General features: G+C 37.6%; 1 protein-coding gene and 1 pseudogene across 8 annotated transcripts in view; both read right to left on the bottom strand.

Moving 5' to 3' along the window:
* The window catches only part of THADA (THADA armadillo repeat containing), a 332,898-nt gene that overhangs the window by 274,581 nt on the left and 38,545 nt on the right, over positions 1-19,772 (bottom strand). For all 8 annotated transcript variants that reach the window (XM_077915220.1, XM_077915219.1, XM_077915218.1 and 5 more), the window contains exons 18-22: positions 16,749-16,962; positions 11,938-12,073; positions 11,536-11,672; positions 7,521-7,679; positions 5,906-6,063 (exon numbers count right to left, since the gene is read on the bottom strand). In XM_077915220.1, the coding sequence (XP_077771346.1) occupies positions 5,906-6,063; positions 7,521-7,679; positions 11,536-11,672; positions 11,938-12,073; positions 16,749-16,962 (804 nt within the window). The remainder of the gene's footprint in view (positions 1-5,905; positions 6,064-7,520; positions 7,680-11,535; positions 11,673-11,937; positions 12,074-16,748; positions 16,963-19,772) is intronic.
* LOC144324041 (iron-sulfur cluster assembly enzyme ISCU pseudogene) lies at positions 7,738-8,914 on the bottom strand (annotated as a pseudogene).

The following is a 19,772-nucleotide window of genomic DNA, read 5'->3' on the forward strand; positions in this document are numbered from 1 at the left end:
GGTCCAAACAACTTAGAAAATTAATGACAATAGTTAGAATCAGAAATAGAATTTTAAAATTTATTTTTAAAATGTAAAAATGCTCTGAAAACTCTGACCCAATCGTCTTTTTATTAGATGCCACTCAGGTCCAATCTAAAGTTCACAAAAACATGGATGAGGTTTTCACAAAGTATTTTCTTAATGAATAACACACATCTGGAGACTTTTAAAAGGGAATTAAGGTAAAAATGCCAAAAAAAAAAAAAAAGGCACCGATTTCTATTCTTAAAATTAAATTCTAGTCACTATCATTTTAAATTTGCAGATCCTCATTCTAAATTTTCATAAAACCTATTTTTAAAAATATTTTTAAAAATTTATTTATTTATGAGAGAGTGAGAGAGGAAGAGACACAGGCAGAGGGAGAAGCAGGCTCCATGCAGGGAGCCCGATGTCGGACTTGACCCTGGGGACTCCAGGATGAGGCCCTGGGCTGAAAGCGGCGCTAAACCGCTGAGCCACACAGGCATCCCAAAACCTATTTCTAAGGCCAATTAACATGCTTTCTAGTTTTACAGGGCATACATTTCCACAGGGGAAAAGAGCTACCTTCCCTGTCTCTAGGCATCTGTAATTCACCAGTGGACAAATTAGAGGAGCTAAATGCTCATCTAGGGCCTAAAACCCACAAAGGGCAAATGCAAATGCATTTTTAAAAATTTGTCCTCTATCTATTGAGAGAAATACAGCTGAAAAATCAAAGCTAATTCCACTCATTATAAAGTTAGATCAACCCATGAGGCTTTAAGTACTGGTGAAATGTTTCTACAAAAAGCACATGTGGTAGTCAAGCTGTGATACTCTGGAGCCGGGAGGGCTAAGTGCAGGAACCCTACTCAGCTACCTTACTAATATAAGCTAATTAAACCAGTTCCTTCATCTGTAAAATGGGGATAAAATTAGAACCTATTTCAAAGGATTAATCTGAGAAATAAGTTAGATTACACATATAAGCATTTATTTTTTTTGGTTTTTGTTTTTTTTTTTTTTTTGGTTTTTTTTTTGTTTTTTTTCATATAAGCATTTAGAAGAGTACCTGGCAGACTAGCCAACAATAAATGTCCATTTTTGTTTTTATTTTGTATCATCAAGTAGTGAGACTTAATCTCTTTTTTTAAAGATTTTATTTATTTATTCATGAGAGACTGAGAGAGAGAGAGAGAGAGGCAGAGACACAGGCAGAGGGAGAAGCAGGCTCCATGCAGGGAGCCTGATATGGGACTCAATCCCAGGACTCCAGGATTGCACCCTGGGCCAAAGGCAGGTGCTAAACTGCTGAGCCACCCAGGGATCCCCGAGACTTAATCTCTTAACCTTAATTTTGACTTTAGGACACAACCACTTCTTACAAACTTAGGAATGTCACTAATTCCACTTTGGTTAAATAGAACAGTTTATAAAAGTTTACATAACAGTAAGATAATTAATGTTTCAAACTGTACATTCTCTACAATAGGTATTTCTTACTAATAGTGAGGATTCTTCAAAGCCCAAACATTGCTCCCCTATGTAATAACAACAGAGATAATAGTTTTCTGGTATTGAGGGGTACCTGAGTAGTTCAGTTGGTTAAACGTCTGCCTTAGGCTTAGGTCATGATCCCAGGGTCCTGGTATGGAGCCCCCTCCCTTACCATCGGCTCCCTGCTCAGCAGGGCTGCTTCTCCCTTTCTCTCTGCCCTGCCCCCCCTTCCTTCTCTCTTTCAAATAAATAAATAAATAAAATCTTTAAAAAAAATAGTTTTCTGGTTTTTATACATCTTCTTACCAGCAGTTTATTCTTTGCTTTCTAGCAAATTCTTAGCCATGTGTCATTTTAACTGATGACCTTTACTTTTTAAAATGAATCTGTCTTGGATAGTATCCCTTACTACATTTCTAAGCCCTTCCAGGTCAGAGAACCACATATTACATTTCTTTATGTTCCCACAACACCCTTGTAGTACAATAGTCAATAAACAGGTGACTAAAAGATGTGTCTAATTCCATTTCGGGGGCACCTGGGTGGCTCAGTGGTTGAGTGCCTGCCTTCAGCTCAGCTCGTGATCCCAAGGTCCTGGGATCAAGTCCCACATCAGGCTCCCCGCAGGGATCCTCCTGCTCCCACTGCCTATGTCTCTGCCTCTCTCTCTCTCTGTGTCTCTCATGAATAAATAAAATCTTTAAAAAAAAAATCCATTTCACAGCTTAAAATTGGTAACCTGCATTTAGTACAATTCAATGAATACTTACTCATAATTTCTAAAAAATAAAACTTGGCAAAATAAAAAAGGCAGTTTAAGACTTATAGATGCTAATACACATATCCCCTGTTGCAGCCCATTATAGAAAATTTTTTTAAATTTTTCTTATTTATTTATGATAGTCACAGAGAGAGAGAGAGAGGCAGAGACACAAGCAGAGGGAGAAGCAGGCTCCATGCACCGGGAGCCCGACATGGGATTCGATCCCGGGTCTCCAGGATCACGCCCTGGGCCAAAGGCAGGCGCCAAACCGCTGCGCCACCCAGGGATCCCCCATTACAGAAAATTTAACACAGTAATGAAAGACACTGAGAAAATGTGTAAACCCATTTAGCCATGCACATCATAAAAATTATAACAAAATCTACAGTAGGAATTTTTAAAAAGTAGCTAACTTCTAACCATTGGCAATTATTTTTATTCAGGTGATTTCTGTGGTGATAATTACTAGGAAGGGGAAAGCAAATATGAAAAATCTACCCCAAAGCTTCTCTTTTAAGAATATTAGAGGAAATATATATGAGTTGATACTCTAGATAGAGGAAATTGCTTAAAAAAGTCAGTAGGCACTGGGTATCCAATATCCCTTGGAAAGAGGACCAACAAAATGTGTCAAGTAAAAGCTCTCCATCAGCAAAACGTCCAGCTTGAAACCTAGACAACACACATCAGCCAGGAAGTTGTGAGATAAGGTTGCTCCTACTGCCCACTCTTTAAGGGTCTCAACTTACATCCCTCAAAGTTGGTTTTATCTCTGCCTCTTATACAGGGACATTATGAAAGAACCTTTCATTAGGTGATTACCTTGCAGGAGGAAAGTCAGACATGCCTCTGAATGAACACATTTTCCTCTTGCTGAAGCCGTGGAGGACACACTGCTTCACAAGAAGTGATTTAGGGAAATGAATCATTTGCTAAAAAGCTCAGTAGCAAGTTACCTTACTGTCCTGTTGCTTGTAAAAGTCTGGTTGGTATGGGGAGCAGGGAAAATTAAATTTAAAGAAAAATTAAATGAGCAGCTCAGAACAAAGGCAGTACTGTGCCGTATCTGAACACAGGCTGGAAAGGAGAGCTGGGTTCCTGTCCCCTAACTGCCACAAACCAGCTTTGTGATCTTGGGCAAACCAGGTAACACCTGAGGGCTTCAGCCTGGCCCTGTACAGGAGGGCTGGATCCTATCATCCCTGTGATCCTTCCAGCTCTAACAGTCTGTGAATATAGCGAGGAATACTCAGTTGCAAATGGGCACCAGTCCTTCTCCTACTGCAGCAAATTGTAATCTTCAAAATGTATCTCACGGTTTGTGAGCTGGTTAGAAACCACCCTCATGTATGCAGGATTTCAGTGGTCATCCCTTCAACAAATGGCCCTAAAACTAGGATGGGATTAAAGGCACCGGGCTACAAAAGAAATTCTCCCAGCTGTCTACATTTGAGACATCCGATTTCACATTTTAATAGAATCATATTGCTTTTTCAAGAGTGACGGGCAAATGGAGAGTAAAAGAAGCATGAAGCTGACTATCAATATTTTAGGTTAGGTATGGAACAGCCTCCTCAACCATTGAGAGAAAAGCAGAGCACAGTTGTTATTATTCTTGGGAATAAGAAATGCAAGTCCCAGATTCTTCCCCAAAGTGACTTTTGCCTCTACGTCACTTTGCTGCCTCTGTCTGTGCACGTCTGTTGTAGTCACCAATCACCTAAGATACTGACTCCTAAATTCTTAGTTTTGCTGCTAGGTGCACACAAGCTGCAGTGTTGTAAGAGTGACTGTGCTCTGGGAAGGATAGTGGACCTCAGGATGGCCCAGCCACTCCAATGCAAATCATGTTCTTCTCTGTCATATACATATTTTTAACTCTTCAAAGTTTTAAGTACAAGGGAGTATTTTTAATTTAAAAGGATTTCACGGAAAAAAATCCGAGGTTTGAAAGTAGGAATTCTCAAGCTATATGAATAACACTAATTTCTTGATGACTGATTTTGACTAAATGCTCCTAAACGGAGGCATTTCTTCTAGTTACATCAGACACCAGAATAAAGTCTTCCATAGGCGGCAGGGTTTCAAAGTTGGAACGGTACACTCTTGATTGCTCATTCAGCAGTTAATTTCTTCGCAAACCAAAAATGTGATGGCACCACATGAACAGCAATATGGAAAAATGACTGAATCTCACTAGGGAAAGAAATTAATATTTTACAGAAAAAAACGAGATTCTTTTTTTTATTCAAGAAAAAAGCCAATAGAAGAGTTCTCTGCTTTGTTATTGTTGCTGTTCAGTTTTGGGAGTTTTGTTTTGTTTTGTTTACAAACATCTCTTTTATTTTATATAAATTCTCAATTCAACAAGGTTATCCTACATAAATTCAGAGGACTTGGATGCTATGTAAAAGATGTCAAGGCCAGATGGTTTTCACAGGAAGCTTTCAGGTCTTTCTCAACTACAGTAAAAGCAAAATATGTTTCCCTGAATTTTTGTTTTAAACACTATTCAACAAATCCCAAAAAACTAAATGTTTTAAACTTGTCCTTGAAAAGAAGAGTTGAACACTAAAGAGATTCTAGCACATGTTTACTTCTTAGTAAGATGGTGAACATCAGTGAAGTAATCATTAATCATAGCTGGATTCCTCAGCAAAGATGTTGGCATTGGCACTCCAGCTAGTCACCAGCAATGACTACAAGTAACTCTAGAACACTGACGCCTATTTGATTTGGAAGAGAATAAGGAACACAATGATGCCGGCAGTGTACTGTTCCCCTCGGCTGGTCTCAGGGCCTTGCAACATCACAGGCCCAGCTGTTAACCAGATGCAAGCACATGGCTGCAGAGAGTGTGAGAATAAAAATATTAGCATTATTTCCATGGAACTAGTCACATGGTTATTATAGAAATAATCAGCATTTAGCGTACTACAATATTTGTTTTGTTCCTAAATGTTGTAACTCCCTAGGGGAAAAATTATCTTTATTTGAAAAAGGTTAAAAATGAAAGTATTTGTTATATATCTTTGCTGGAAAATGGTGGGAAATAGATTTGTTGAAACCATATGGAAAGGAAGAGGGAATCAATTAAAAACAGAAATCTAATAAATCTAAAATATTTCCAAATGAAATGCTTGTGGTAAGCTAATTTCTTGTAAACACTGCACTCAAGTCACTTGAACAGTCCCAGATGGTGAACTGACTTTGTGGTCTTAAAATAAAAGTCAGCCAAAAAACCAAAGCGACTACAACTTTATTTCAATGTAGTGGGAAACAAGAATCCATAATCAACCAATATATTACATTTTTTCCTTCGTGAAATTTAAGAGGTTTGTGGGATATTACTAACTAGACAATGTCATTTAAATTTATATGTGCTAAATGGAGAAAAAATTAAATGACAATACTGAAGTTAGAAGGTAAAATCTACAATATTTATAATTTAGGAAAATAAAAATAGTTCTAAAAATGCCACAGTTGTGAAATGTATTACGAGGTCTAATTTCTATACCACCATGAATTTTCTTTAGTTGACATCTGTATATTGTATTAAAGAAAAATTCAAAACTCATCTTTTTTTAAATTGAGTTATATGACCGAAGTTATAGCAGGTGGAATAAACATCTACCCTACCTGCTCCTCTGTCAATAATCCATTGGAAGATTCTGGCACAGACTGCATGGGGAGAAGCTGGCACAGTGTGCCTAAAAGTAAAGCAACTTCCTTCATACTTCGCCAACAACATACCAGCACCATCTGAGCAGTTACATCACATGTTTTTCTTTCTTTACCTTAAAAAAAAAAAAATTGATTGCAACACTAGACACTTGATTACTCACATTCCAAGTTTCTTAGAATAAGATTATTCATGATTTCCCCAAGAATAACCTGCTCAAACAAACCAATTGTTACATTTATTCATGAGAAAACAACTAACATTTGTTGAGCATGTGCTCCAAGTAAGAATCATGCTAAGTATTTGATATACTATTTTCAAAATAAATTTTAAAATAAAACACAATACCATTTCAAAATTAATTTCTAATTTTCAGAAATTAATGAAACGAACTCTTTCTGCCTCTTAGTCATCCATACATTATGACTATAATAAATATACTTCATTATACATCTTGGTGAAGGTGGCTGTTATATCAGTAAAGGGGCAGGATAAAACTTTTAAAATCAAAAGAAAATATAAATTCTCTTTCAAAATATATTTAAGCTCCACAGCCAATAAGCACCAATTATGCTTACTCTCTTTTTCTAGCTTTTAGAATATTTTAGTATTAACATAAAAAAAAAATCCAAGACAATTTAAAAGGCAAGTTAACAAACCAATATTTATAATACCATTTGTGTTAAGAGCCCACTAAACTTAAAAGAATAAATGTACATATACATCAATACACAGAACAGACCGAAAAGCACATACAACACTCAAAAGGGAAGAAGTGGGATGGGGAGTAAATGAAGGACTTTTATTTTTTTGTACTTTTTTTAAAGATAAAATGTAAACACTGAATTGAAATTTTAATTAAGGCTCTAAGTTGTTTTTAATTCAAATTTACCTCTGGGTTGCTTGAAACTATTACAACAAGCATATATTTAGATGTTATAGTGTGTAATTTAAAAAAAAAAAAAATCACAAAGAGAAACTTTTATGACAATATCTCCATCTAGTGGAGACTGTAGAATATGTAATAAGTCACTAAGATATTACTGCTGATGACTTCTTATAACATTATAGAATATAATAAAATAATGAGAAAACAAGCAAGAAGAACACAACTTCTGGAGGCTTGATACAACAGAGCAGTTCACATTTTACTGGGTAATAAGGCTGATCTCCCTTAAGTCAAGGCTGCTTGACTATAAGAACCCTCACTGCAGACAACGAAGCACACCACTGGGAGAAGCTGACCGGGGCCGGAACCCAAGCTGACAGAGCGCGTCACCCAAGCTGACGAAGCGTCACTGCTCTTCCACCACCTGACTGCCAAGACAGGTGTTAGCACTCAAAGGCTTTCTGTTGTAGCACCTTATATACTGCACCAGGGTGCACCATTTCCTGGGAAAAGTCTTAGAACTTATTCTCCAAAATAAATCATTGATCAGCTCAAAGACTTTACTTTCTAGAAATGTTCTGCAAACATCTGCAGCCTGATTTAATATATAAAAAGCACATTTTGTACATTATGTCACTGAAATCTCCATTACAATATTACAATATTTACTTTATACATGCTACCTTTGACCTCTGCAGAAGCACCAATATTCTGCACACTGACATTCAAGTCTTCCAAATCAAAGCTATCATGTTCTTTGAGTATTTTGGCTTGAGTGAAGTAATCATTAGTATCTCGTGGCTGAATCTCATTTAGAATCGTCTGTAAGCGGCTTGCTGACTCTGAGGGAGAGAGAAAGGAGTGCATAAACCCCAGTTCCACAGCCCCTGCAGATTTCCCTTTGGAGTATTGGCCCTTGGGATTTTTTTTTTTTTTTTTTTTTTTGAGAGAGGAAGAGGAGGAAGGAGGAGAGGAAAAGGGAGAATCTTAAGTAGGCTCCATGCTCATTGGGGCTCCATCTCACAACCCTGAAATCATGACATGACCCAAAATCAAGAGTCCCACACTTAACCTACTAAGCCACCCAGGTGCTCCAAATTTTATAATTTTTTTTGATCTTACGTTCCTTTATTATATATATTATATATGTAAATGTTTTATGTACAATAATTGGTTCTATCAAATAATCATACCAAGGCCTTCTACTAGTAATCTTCCTCAAAATAGATTCAGGTGAGATTAGGTATTTGCGCACTTTGTGGATTAACCACACTTGAGACTTCGTGATTGATTTCAGTTTTGAGGCCATGCACACAATTCAAAATATACACAAACTGGATTAAGGCGATAAAGTGGGATGAAAGAAAGCACAGGACTTGGAACGAATAAACTGTATTTTTCTTGCACTAGAGCCACCATGTGACCAGCAAATGCTCTGTGCATCTCAGAGCTGTTTTACTGTAGTGTGAGGGGCTTCTGAACACCTACAGTGACCGCGTGGCAGGTGTCAGACACTGCTGGACACTTCATTGAGGGCTCATTTCTTCTCTGCCTCTTCTTTCTTAGGTTCTTGTTTCAGTTTGTAATCAGCCAGGGCAGCCTTGATTGCATCTTCGGCCAGCATGGAGCAGTGCAGTTTCACGAGGGGAAGGCAGAGCTCCTTGGCGATGTCCGTGTTCTTGATGGTCAAAGCTTCCTCCACCGTCTTGCCTTTTACCCAGTCAGTGGCTAAGGAGCTGGAGGCAATTTCAGACCCACAGCCAAATGTTTTAAACCTGGCATCCACAATCTTCCCCTTTTCATCCACTTGAATCTGTAATTTCATTACGTCACCACATGCTGGAGCCCCCACCAATCCAGTTCCAACATTTTTTGATGTCTTGTCAAGGGACCCACGTTTCTAGGATTTTCATAATGATCAACAACCTTCTTGTGATAGAGCCGGGCCGGAGCCAACAGTTCCCGGGCAGGCAGGCGCGGGCTCCGGAGCAGCAAGGCCAACGCTGCCTGCCTCAGACGGCCAGCTCCAGCCGCCACCATCTTCCGGGCTTGCGCCTGCCCAAATTTTATAATTTTTAATACTTGATAATCAAGTCTATTAGAAGGGACTCATGGGGTAGATAATGAGAAAATTATTTACATATGGTCTTCATGACACTTGAGTGTGCTTTTAAAATGCAGTAAAAATTTTACATTGGCTAAAGACAGGACAAAACAACCACCAGAAACTCTTCATAGGACAAAGACCACCATCTCATTTACATTGCTTTTCTTAGTGTTGTCCAAGAATCTCAAATATGGTGCTCAAGCATGTGAAAAAAGAACTAAACTTCAGGCAATTTTGTATGAAGAGGTAAGAAACCACCACAACAAAAACAATCTTTAATACAATATTGGACTGTCAACTATACTTCAATTAAAAATAAAGAAAAAAATCTTTTATAGCCCAGGAATGTTATACAGACTTCAAATCTGACTTTGAAATGCATTAGGTAATATACTGCTTTCTAAGTATGATTTATAAGTCCTAGTATTATATTGAACTTCATTTTTATTCCTTAAGTACTCAATGGATTAGGAAATGTTAAGCTCTGCAAATGTAGCATTTTGTTTACTGCTGAGTCTCCAGAGCCTACAACAGAAACTGGCTCACGGCAGAGGTTCAGTAACATAGGCTAAGGGAATGAACAGCTAACAAGGTAATAAAGAGCTAGCCAGGCTCAGACGGCTTAAGAAAAAAAAAAAAAAAAATGGCTAGTCACCTGAAATCAATTAACAAATCAAAGAACAGGTATTTTATATACCTATTAAATACACTTACATTTTAGGTCTTATAGGAGATACAAAGACCCAAAGTGCTGTCATGATGATTCAACCAACATCTTATGTTCACTTGTGGCTTCCAAGAAATATTGCCAAAACAAATTTTGACAGCCATGAAAAAGTAACACTGGCTCCAAATAGAAACCATGGAAAGACTAAGAAAGAAAGGATGATCAGAGTAAAATTTTACCCATTCATTTTTATGGCTTTCAGGAAAGATTTCAAGGAATTCAGAATGCATGGTGGATAATGTGGGACAGAAACAGAAATGGAGACAACCAGAAGAGAAAAGAAAAGCAAAATCAAGGAAAAGTCTGTGGGCCACAGACTGTTTTTGAGACCAACAGATATTTTAAAACTTTAACCATAAACAGAATTTTAGCATACTCTGTAGGTGACAAATACTCAAGATTTCTCATCCAGAATATACTGGTACTTGCCTGATCCAAATCTTAGCTTTCAGATTGGATGTTCCTTTTTCCCAAGTACTGTTTAAGTAGGAAAACTAAATCACCAAATTTCGGTGGACTACCAGCTAAAATAAACAAGTAACTGTGTCTTAGTATCATGAACCATCACCAATCTGCCAATTCATTTTTGGTAAAGAACAAAACATTCTGTGCAAACATACAACTCCAGGTTACTTAGTTGGGTATTTATGATATGCTCAGAGTGTTTTCAATACAAGCCTCTCACTTGTACTCCAAAATGCATTCACAAACTTTGTTTCAACACCAAATGTGTACTTTTCACAACCAATCCCTTCTGGCTGTTACAGTGCAGGTATATATATGCCACCTATGACATCCCACGCACTGAGTGGGATCACTTTCAGTAATTGCTCATTCATTGATTTATTCATTATAACAAATATTTATTGTGTACCTATTTCTACCAGGCACTTGTTAAGGACAAGGGAGGAAAATATTGATAAAATCTCTCTTAAATTGCAACAACTCCATGAAAAACACTTCAGGAAGAAAAAGAGACAAGACTGGCAAAGAGCCCAACTACTACAGGACCTGGTCTGAGGTCACTCAAGTATTTTTAAAAAGGGGCATGGGGTGGCATAGAGCACAAGGGTTAAGTAGAGATTATGTGTAACATGAATTACATAAGTAGAAAAGATTGCTGCGGATACGGTATAAAAAGAAAATGGAAGGAGCTAAAAGTAGATGGGGGGAAACCAGTTGGGAGGCCCCTGGAGTCATCCAGACAAGAGAGATAAAAGCCTGGAGTAAGGTAAGATGATGCAGATAAAAAAACATATTTGGGAGATATTTAAGGGGTACCACTGAAAGAACATGAGGACAGGCAAGATATAAGAAACAAAAGAGAGATGTCAAACAGTTCTAGGATCCTGACTTAAACAAACAGGAGGCCCATTTGCAAAGACACAGGGGTTGGGAGGGAAAAGGCAGATGAAAGTTCATGAGTTCAATTTAGGGCATTTTGAGTATCTCCTTCTATTTTTTTTTTTAATTAAATGGTCTTTGTATGTCAAATGCTCTTTGCCAATTTCTGATTCCTAACAAGCTGCCATCTCTGACTAAACCCCAACTCCCTAATTTATAGTGCCCACACTCCCAGCCCCAGCAGCTACCTGGTAGGTGGTGCTCTGAAATGACAATATTAGAAAATCCAATTTACCCCAGAAAAGGAAGTACCTTGCTGACCACCTGGTTTATTTATTTGTTTTGGTTCTTTTTTTAAGAGTTAAAGACATTAGTAAAGTGGTAGAATTATCACTAGTCAGAATAAATAATTTCTTGATCCACCTAGTTAGCTTCTGTATCTTCCCAAAGGAAAGATTTGCAGGAGAAGGAGGGTAATAAACAAAAAATACAGAAATTCTAGCTTGTTTCATTTGCTGACCTGAATCAGTGTCCATTGGGATGAGGCCCTCTGGAGAGGAACTCTGAATGACCGGAGACACCACAGCAGAAAGCCTGTATGACATCAAAAGGAGCTTCTCGATCACAGGTCTCCATTCACTCACCAACTGCAGGTTGCTGCAATAAGAGCAATAAGGAAATTTACATTAAAAGCAAAATTCAAAATCCTTAAATGGAAATGAATACATCAAAGAAGGTAAATCTGTTTCAAATTTGTACAATCTATGCAGTATTTAAATTTTTAAAAATATGTGTATATAGGTACATTTTAAAATCTAATTTTTAATTACCTTTAAGGCAATCCATTCCTTTCCCAGGACACATTCCAATAAGAATTTAAAGCTCAAATGTGTGCTCAGGAGAGAGCTGTGGCTATACTTACTTTAGAGATAACCTCTGCAAAGCTCCTGTTACACAGTGGACTCGCCCATACAGTGGAAATGATGCTGCTGCCTGAAGCAGAGAATTTTCAGCCTGAGATACTTCTTCCTCAAGATTTTCCAACAAGCATTTGATAACTAAAAAAAGCAAACAAAAATCCAAAGTAATGCCAGCTTACAAACACAGTGGTAAATTTGGGAATAGCTACATGTCCTCACAAAACATCCGATATCAACCAAACTTTGTCAGAGTTTTGGGTTTTTTTTAAGATTTTATTTATTTATTTGACACACAGAGAGAGAGCAAGCACAGGAAGGGGAGGAGAGGGAGATGAATAAGCAGGCTCCCCACTGAGCAGGGAGCCCAATGCAGGACTCAATCCCAGGATCCCAGGATCATGACCTGAGCTGAGGCAGATACCCAACTGACTGAACCACCCAGGGACCCATGTTGGAGGTTTTATATTAAAAAGAGATCTTTCAAAGTTATCTAGCCTGTTAGGCATTTCCAGTTAAGACAGATTGTGTCTGTCTCTAACTTCCTGGATCCATTTTCATCATTTACTCTGAATCAGTCCTCCTAGATATACTCTGAGTATCAGATCCAGGCCCATGTGTCATGTGCTATTTGAACAGTTGTTGTTTTGTTTTTAAATGGCTTCCTTGAGATAGAATTCACATACCATGTAATTTATACATTTAAAGTGTACAAGTCAATGGTTTTTAATGGTCACAGACACTACGCAATCATCACTACCATGAATTTTTTTTTTTTTTTTTTTTTTTTTTATGATAGGCACACAGTGAGAGAGAGGCAGAGACACAGGCAGAGGGAGAAGCAGGCTCCATGCACTGGGAGCCCGACGTGGGATTCGATCCCGGGTCTCCAGGATGGCGCCCTGGGCCAAAGGCAGGCGCTAAACCGCTGCGCCACCCAGGAATCCCACTACCATGAATTTTAGAACATTAATCCTCCCCACCTCAATAAACCCTCACTCTTTGTCAGTCACTCCCCTCCCTGCACCTCTCACCTTCTCCAGCCCTAAGCAAATATTTATCTATTTTTTGTCTCTATAGATTTGCCTATTCTAGATATACATAAACAGAATCATAAAATACTTGGCTTCTTTCACTTAGTGTTTTCAAAGTTCATCCATATTATGGCATGTACAACTATTTCATTCCTTTTTATGGCTGAATATATTCATCATATGAATATACTACATTTTATTTATCCATTTATCAGTTGATGGACAAGGGAGTGGTTTCCATTTTTTGGCTATTATGAATAATGCTGCTGTGAACATTCACATACAAGTTTTCGTTTGGGCATAGTTTTCATTTCTCTTAGTATGTGCCCAGTACTAAAATGTTTGTGTCCTTCTCAAAACTCCTATTTGAAGCCCCAAGCCCATATTTGAAAGTGGAGTTTTTAGAAAGAAATTACATTTAGATGAGGTCATGAGAGAGTAGGACTCCCATGTCAGGATTATAGTCCTTAGAAGAAGAGAGATCAGAGCTTGCTTTCACTCCTTCATGTGAGCACACAGCAAGAAGGCATTGTTTGAAGCCAGGGAGAGGATTCTCACCAGGAACAGAAATTGCTTACACCTTAATCTTGAACTTCCCCGCCTCTAGAACCCTGACAGATAAATGTTTATTGTTTAAGCTGCCCAGGCTATGGTGTCTTGTTACAGCAGCCTGAGCATGGAACTATGGGGTCTTATGGTAACACTATGTTTAACTTTTCAAGGAACTGCCCGACTGTTTTCCAATGCACCATTTTACATTCCTTCCAGCAGTGTGCGAGGGCTGTACTCTTCCCACATCCCAACATCTGTTGTCTATTTTCTTGTTTATAGCCATCCTACTGGGTGTGAAGTGCTTCCTCACTGTAATTTTTTTTTTAAGATTTTATTTATTTATTCGTGAGAGAGAAAGAGAGAGAGGCAGAGGGAGAAGCAGGCTCCATGCTGGGAGCCCGATGCGGGACTTGATCCCAGGACTCCAGGATCACACCCTGAATCCAAGGCAGATGCTTAACCACTGAACCACCCAGGCATCCCTCCTCACTGTAATTTTGATTTGCATTTCCCTACTGGCTAATGATGCTGAGCATCTTTTCCTGTGTTCCTGTGATTATTTTTCACATTTACCTTTTATGGAGAAATATCTATTCAGATTCCTTGTACATTTTAAAATTTGGCTATACACTTTTTACTAGTGAGTTATAAAAATTCTTTATATATTCTAGATACAGGTCCCTTATCAGATAAAGGAACCACAAATATATTTCTCATTCTTTCCAAAAGGTTTCCCTATTTCCCAACCTTTCAAAAGGTTGTCTTTTCACTTTCTTAATGGCACCCTTGACAAACACAAGTTTCAAATTTTCATTAGGTCCTATTTATCTATTTTTTCTTTGCTTGTGCTTTGGGTGTCAGATCTAAGAAAAAACTACCTAATCTAAGATCACAAAGATTTATACTCATGTTTTCTTCTAAGAGTTTTATTGTTTTTAGTTTTTGCATTTAGGTCTTTGATCCATCTTAAACTAATTTTTGTATATGGCATTAAGTAGGTGAGTTAACTTCATTCTTTTGCATGTAACTATCCAATTATCCCAGCATAGTCAATGTCTCCTCGAACCACTCAAGAGTTATAAATTTTAGAACTGTGTATAACCAGTAAATTACTAACATTTAATATATACAAAAAAGTCCTAAAAATCAATAGGAAAAAGACAAACAACCCTACAGAAGACCAAAAGAACATGAACAAGCATTTCACAGAAGGGGAAAAATGAATGGCTTATAAGCACATAAAAAAGATGCTCAATTACATTAGCAATTGGAAAAATGCAAGATGAAACCACAAGATACCTTTATATTCCGCAAATATTTAAAATCTGACAATAGCAAGTCATGATGATAATGTAACACACCACAACTCTCAAAATTTATTGGTGGGAATGTAATTTAAAAATTTGGCATTGTCTAGTTAGGTTGAAGATGCACATACTTTATGACTAGGCTATTCTACTTTTTTTGTTTACCATAAACTCTTAGACATATCTATTAGAAGAAATATATACGAGAATATTCACATCAGCATTATTTATTTAGAAAAAAGAAGTCAATCAACAGGAAAATATATTGAAAAAATATGGTAAATTTGTAAAATACATATGGTATTATTTATATAAAATTCAAAAATCAAGTAAAAGTAAACATATTGTTTAACAATATATACATGGGTGATAAAAATCTTGGTAAAAACAAAATGAAAGACTGACATAAAACACAGGACAGTAATTATATGGCAGGGAGAGGGAGCTAGGATAGAAGATAAGCTTTAAAAGTATGGGTGCTAAAAAAAAAAATATGGGTGCTGTTGTACTTCTTAATATTATCATCTGGCTTGGGAATAAAACTTGTGACATATTTATACTCTTACCATGTAAATCTTATAAATATTTAAATACTTTTGAATGCTTGAAATATTTCATGGAGTTTTTAAATGACTTGAATTTGAAAGCCTGTACATGAACAGTTTACCCTAAGTGCAAACCTCTTCCTGTCAAGTATCAGGATCTCCTTTTTTTTTTTTTTTTTTTTTTTTAAAGATTTTATTTATTTATTCATGATAGTCACACAGAGAGAGAGAGAGAGGCAGAGACATAGGCAGAGGGAAAAGCAGGCTCCATGCAGGGAGCCCGATGTGGGATTCGATCCCGGGTCTCCAGGATCGCGCCCTGGGCCAAAGGCAGGCGCCAAACCGCTGCGCCACCCAGGGATCCCAAGTGTCAGGATCTCCTTTTAAATCTAGCCCTGAAGCAACTAGAGTGGACAAGTGCCATCCTCCATGGCATGGCACTGTCACCTCTCTAACCCCATTTCCACCAAAACTACCCATGGCCTCCTAATTTTCTCCCATTATTAGTTGTCTTTCTTGGGGCATTTTTTACCATCTTGGAGAGAACGGTGTTTAACACTCTCCCTGCATCTGACCTCGCTCTCTCTTTTTTCTTAAATAAAAGTCCATATCAAAATTCATGCAAAAATCCAACTACAAAATGAAGATTTACTAGCACAATTTTTTTTTTAAGATTTTATTTTTTTATTCATGAGAGACACAGAGAGAGAGGCAGAGACAGAAGCAAGCTCCCCACAAGGAGCCCGAAGCAGGACTCAATCCCGGGACTCTGGGATCATGCCATGAGCCAAAGGCAGATGCTCAACCACTGAGCCACCCGGGCATCCGTACTAGCACAAAATTAAGCCCATGAATCCCCAATAAATATTTGTTGGAAATCACTAAACCTAAGCCAACCAACTAGGTTTTAGAACTGGCTGTGTGAGAAGAATAAAAGGCAGGGGTGTTAACAGTCAGTTAAAACATAAACCTGATAGACAAAGGAACTCTGCTCTTTATAGAAATAGCAAAGATTATCTGGTTATAGTCATAGTAAAATTTTTGCCAAAAAACCACTACATTTTTGGTAGAGAAAGAGGTCCTATTTAAATAAGAGCTTTATTAATGTACATTTGTATAATGTACTTATTTAACATGAACCCTCTGTTTAGGAACAGTGTTATAGCTGAGTACACTATTTACCTGCAAAAGAGAAATTCACAGTATTCTTATATGCTAGTAAACCCTTCAATAAAAAATAAATAAATAAATAAATAAATAAATAAATAAATAAACAAACAAACGTTTAACCGCTAGTTGTGCTAACTAAATGAGTAGTGAGAGAGTAAGATACTGGTTTTGATAAGCAACAGCAAAAGGTCATTTATTCAATACAAACCCATTAATGTGTTCCTTTCCACCACAATAGCAGACTTATCGCCATCTTCGCATGCAGTCTGCTGAGTTTTTAAGGAGTCAAACAGAGATGAGGGCAGGACATCCTGCCAGATTAAGAAGTTCAACAGGTAGGAAGCTGTCACACAGTCGTATGGTTTAGTGCTTGAGCTGAGCTCCAATGCTGCTTGGAATAAGCCTTGTAGTTTCTCTGAATCCTAGAAAAAGCACAGACTCAGTAACTGTCACTGAAATAGTTCAGTTTGAAGTAATAGTACATATTTAAAAAGAGAGCCTGCCACATAAGTATAACTCAATATAAATATTAATTCCCTTATTCCCAGAATATAGGTTAGACTTTTTTTTAATAATAATTACTGATTATTATTACTCAGCTCCAGTAATGAGGATTTTGAAAATAATTCAGTTGGGAAATTCCACATTGATAAAGCTTTTTTTTTTTTTTAAGATTTTATTTATTTATTCATAGAGACGCAGAGAGAGAGAGAGAGAGAGAGACAGAGACACAGGCAGAGGGAGAAGCAGGCACCATGCAGAAAGCCCAACGTGGGACTCGATCCAGAATCTCCAGGATCACGCCCTGGGCTGCAGGTGGTGCTAAACCGCTGCGCCACCGGGGCTGCCCAAGCTTTTTTTTTTTTTTTTTTTTAAGTACCTCTTTCTCCAGCAAAAGTATGCTTTTTCCTGTAGAAATTCTGCTATAACTATGGCCAGATCATCTTTGTTACTTCCATATAGACCAAAGGTTTTTTTTTGTACATTGAAGCTTATTTTACCTGGGCAGCATAGTCCTGTACTTTCCCCATCCCCTTTCCATTCAGCTAATTCAATAGAAAAAAAAATACAAATTCACACAAAAGTACAAATCCACCAGGCTATTCCTGGTGAAAATCCATGTATATGTGTGGAAAATAAAGTGATCACATCAGTCTCAGAAATTCTGCATCAGAGCTCCCACACCTGTATCTCATGGAAACATCTACCCACATGCATGTCCTAAAGACAGAAAAAAGGAAGTTCACTGTAACACACATAGAACGGCACTAGGCTGAGGTCAGGAGACATGGGTCCTCATCCCAATTCCACAGTTGTCAAACTGCATGTTCAGCACACTGGGTCTCAGGGTTTCACTGCTCAATAATATTAATTCTATTATGATTGCTCCAAAATTGTATAATACAAGGGAAAAGATCACTCTAAGCTTAATTTTTAATTTGGTTATAGGTACATCAATGTTTATTTTAATTGGGAATCTATTCATTTCTAATAGTTATCAAACATACTGATTCAAACACCAGTTTCTTTTATTTTTTCTTTTTAATTTTTATTTATTTATGATAGTCACACAGAGAGAGAGAGAGAGAGAGGCAGAGACACAGGCAGAGGGAGAAGCAGGCTCCATGCACCGGGAGCCCGACGTGGGATTCGATCCCGGGTCTCCAGGATCGCACCCTGGGCCAAAGGCAGGCGCTAAACCGCTGCGCCACCCAGGGATCCCGAAATACCAGTTTCTTTTAGTTTAAATTCTTTGCCATTTGATATGTTTAATTTTCTGTGACCTAAAAAACTTAAAAGATAGTGGTCAAAATTTTAAATCTAAATAAATATTAGAACGAACCAACTAAAAGCCATTTTTTGGTAACTAATAGTTAAATCCCTGAATTGCTTAACTAACAATTACTAAGAAACACAATAAATAGCCTTTGAAGTCTAAAATATATTTGTTCTATCATCTGAGGTCAGTAAAAATATAATATAAAGACCTTGGATATGTAGTTCCACAAGAAAAAAGGCCAACAGACTATGTGAGAAATAAAGTTATGTACTACAAAGATATGCCATCAAAAATGTATATACACAGGTCCTTAGAGTAGTTAAGATTCAAAAATGTTTTAAAGTTATCTCAAAGGACTAAGTCTTTCATATAGGTGCTATAATATACCCCTCTACATTTGAGATATTCCCAAAATGTTTGCCAGGAATGTGTCATAGTTATATATATATATATATATATATATATATATATATATATAGCTATATATATAATATATTATATTATATATGTTACATATATTATATATTAATTGTATACATATATAATATATATGTAGATATATAATATATAATTATTACATATATAAATTATTATATTATATATATTATATATATAATATATATTATTATATATATTATATATAAATATAATACAAGGGGCAAGGAGGATGGGAAAGTGGAAGAGGAGAAAGGATCTCCTTTAAAAACTCTATATGGGGGATCCCTGGGTGGCGCAGCGGTTTGGCGCCTGCCTTTGGCCCAGGGCGCGATCCTGGAGACCCGGGATCGAATCCCACGTCGGGCTCCCGGTGCATGGAGCCTGCTTCTCCCTCTGCCTGTGTTTCTGCCTCTCTCTCTCTCTCTCTGTGTGACTATCATAAATAAATAAAAATAAAAATTAAAAAAAGCCATGTATAGTTATAAAAAAATAAATAAATAAATAAAATAAAAACTCTATATGGTACAAAAGTTAGAAGCCTAAGTACCAAAAGAAGCTTCTGCTTACCATGGCACCTGAAACACCCACAAGGATAAATGGACGCCAGAGAACAACTCCTAATAGGGACCCAAGTTAGAAAAAATGTTCTAGGATCTTGGCAGTGCCATTTGGAAGCCATGGAACCAGACACCTTGTGCTCTCCGACATGTACTCCTACAGAATCCCACTGTACCTACAAACTGTCCTGCCTGAAATAGAGCCTCAAGGCCAGAGAACAGACCATAGCTCAGCTGCAGCCCTAGTAGGTGCCTTTGACCTCTATGTAGCTCTAAAAGAAAGCCACAGCAAGGCTCTGCAGCCAGTAAACCCACAGCTGCTGGTGATCTCACAGCCCCAGAACATACCTCAAGTGGAGGGGGTAGCTGCTTCCATCCCCATGCTGTGCCCTCACTCCCAAGCCCACCTTTGCTTCCCACCCCACGGTTGGCAGTGCCAGCTGTCAGGAAGAGAGTA

Source organism: Canis aureus, chromosome 11, assembly GCF_053574225.1.
Source record: "Canis aureus isolate CA01 chromosome 11, VMU_Caureus_v.1.0, whole genome shotgun sequence".
Lineage (NCBI taxonomy): Eukaryota > Metazoa > Chordata > Mammalia > Carnivora > Canidae > Canis > Canis aureus.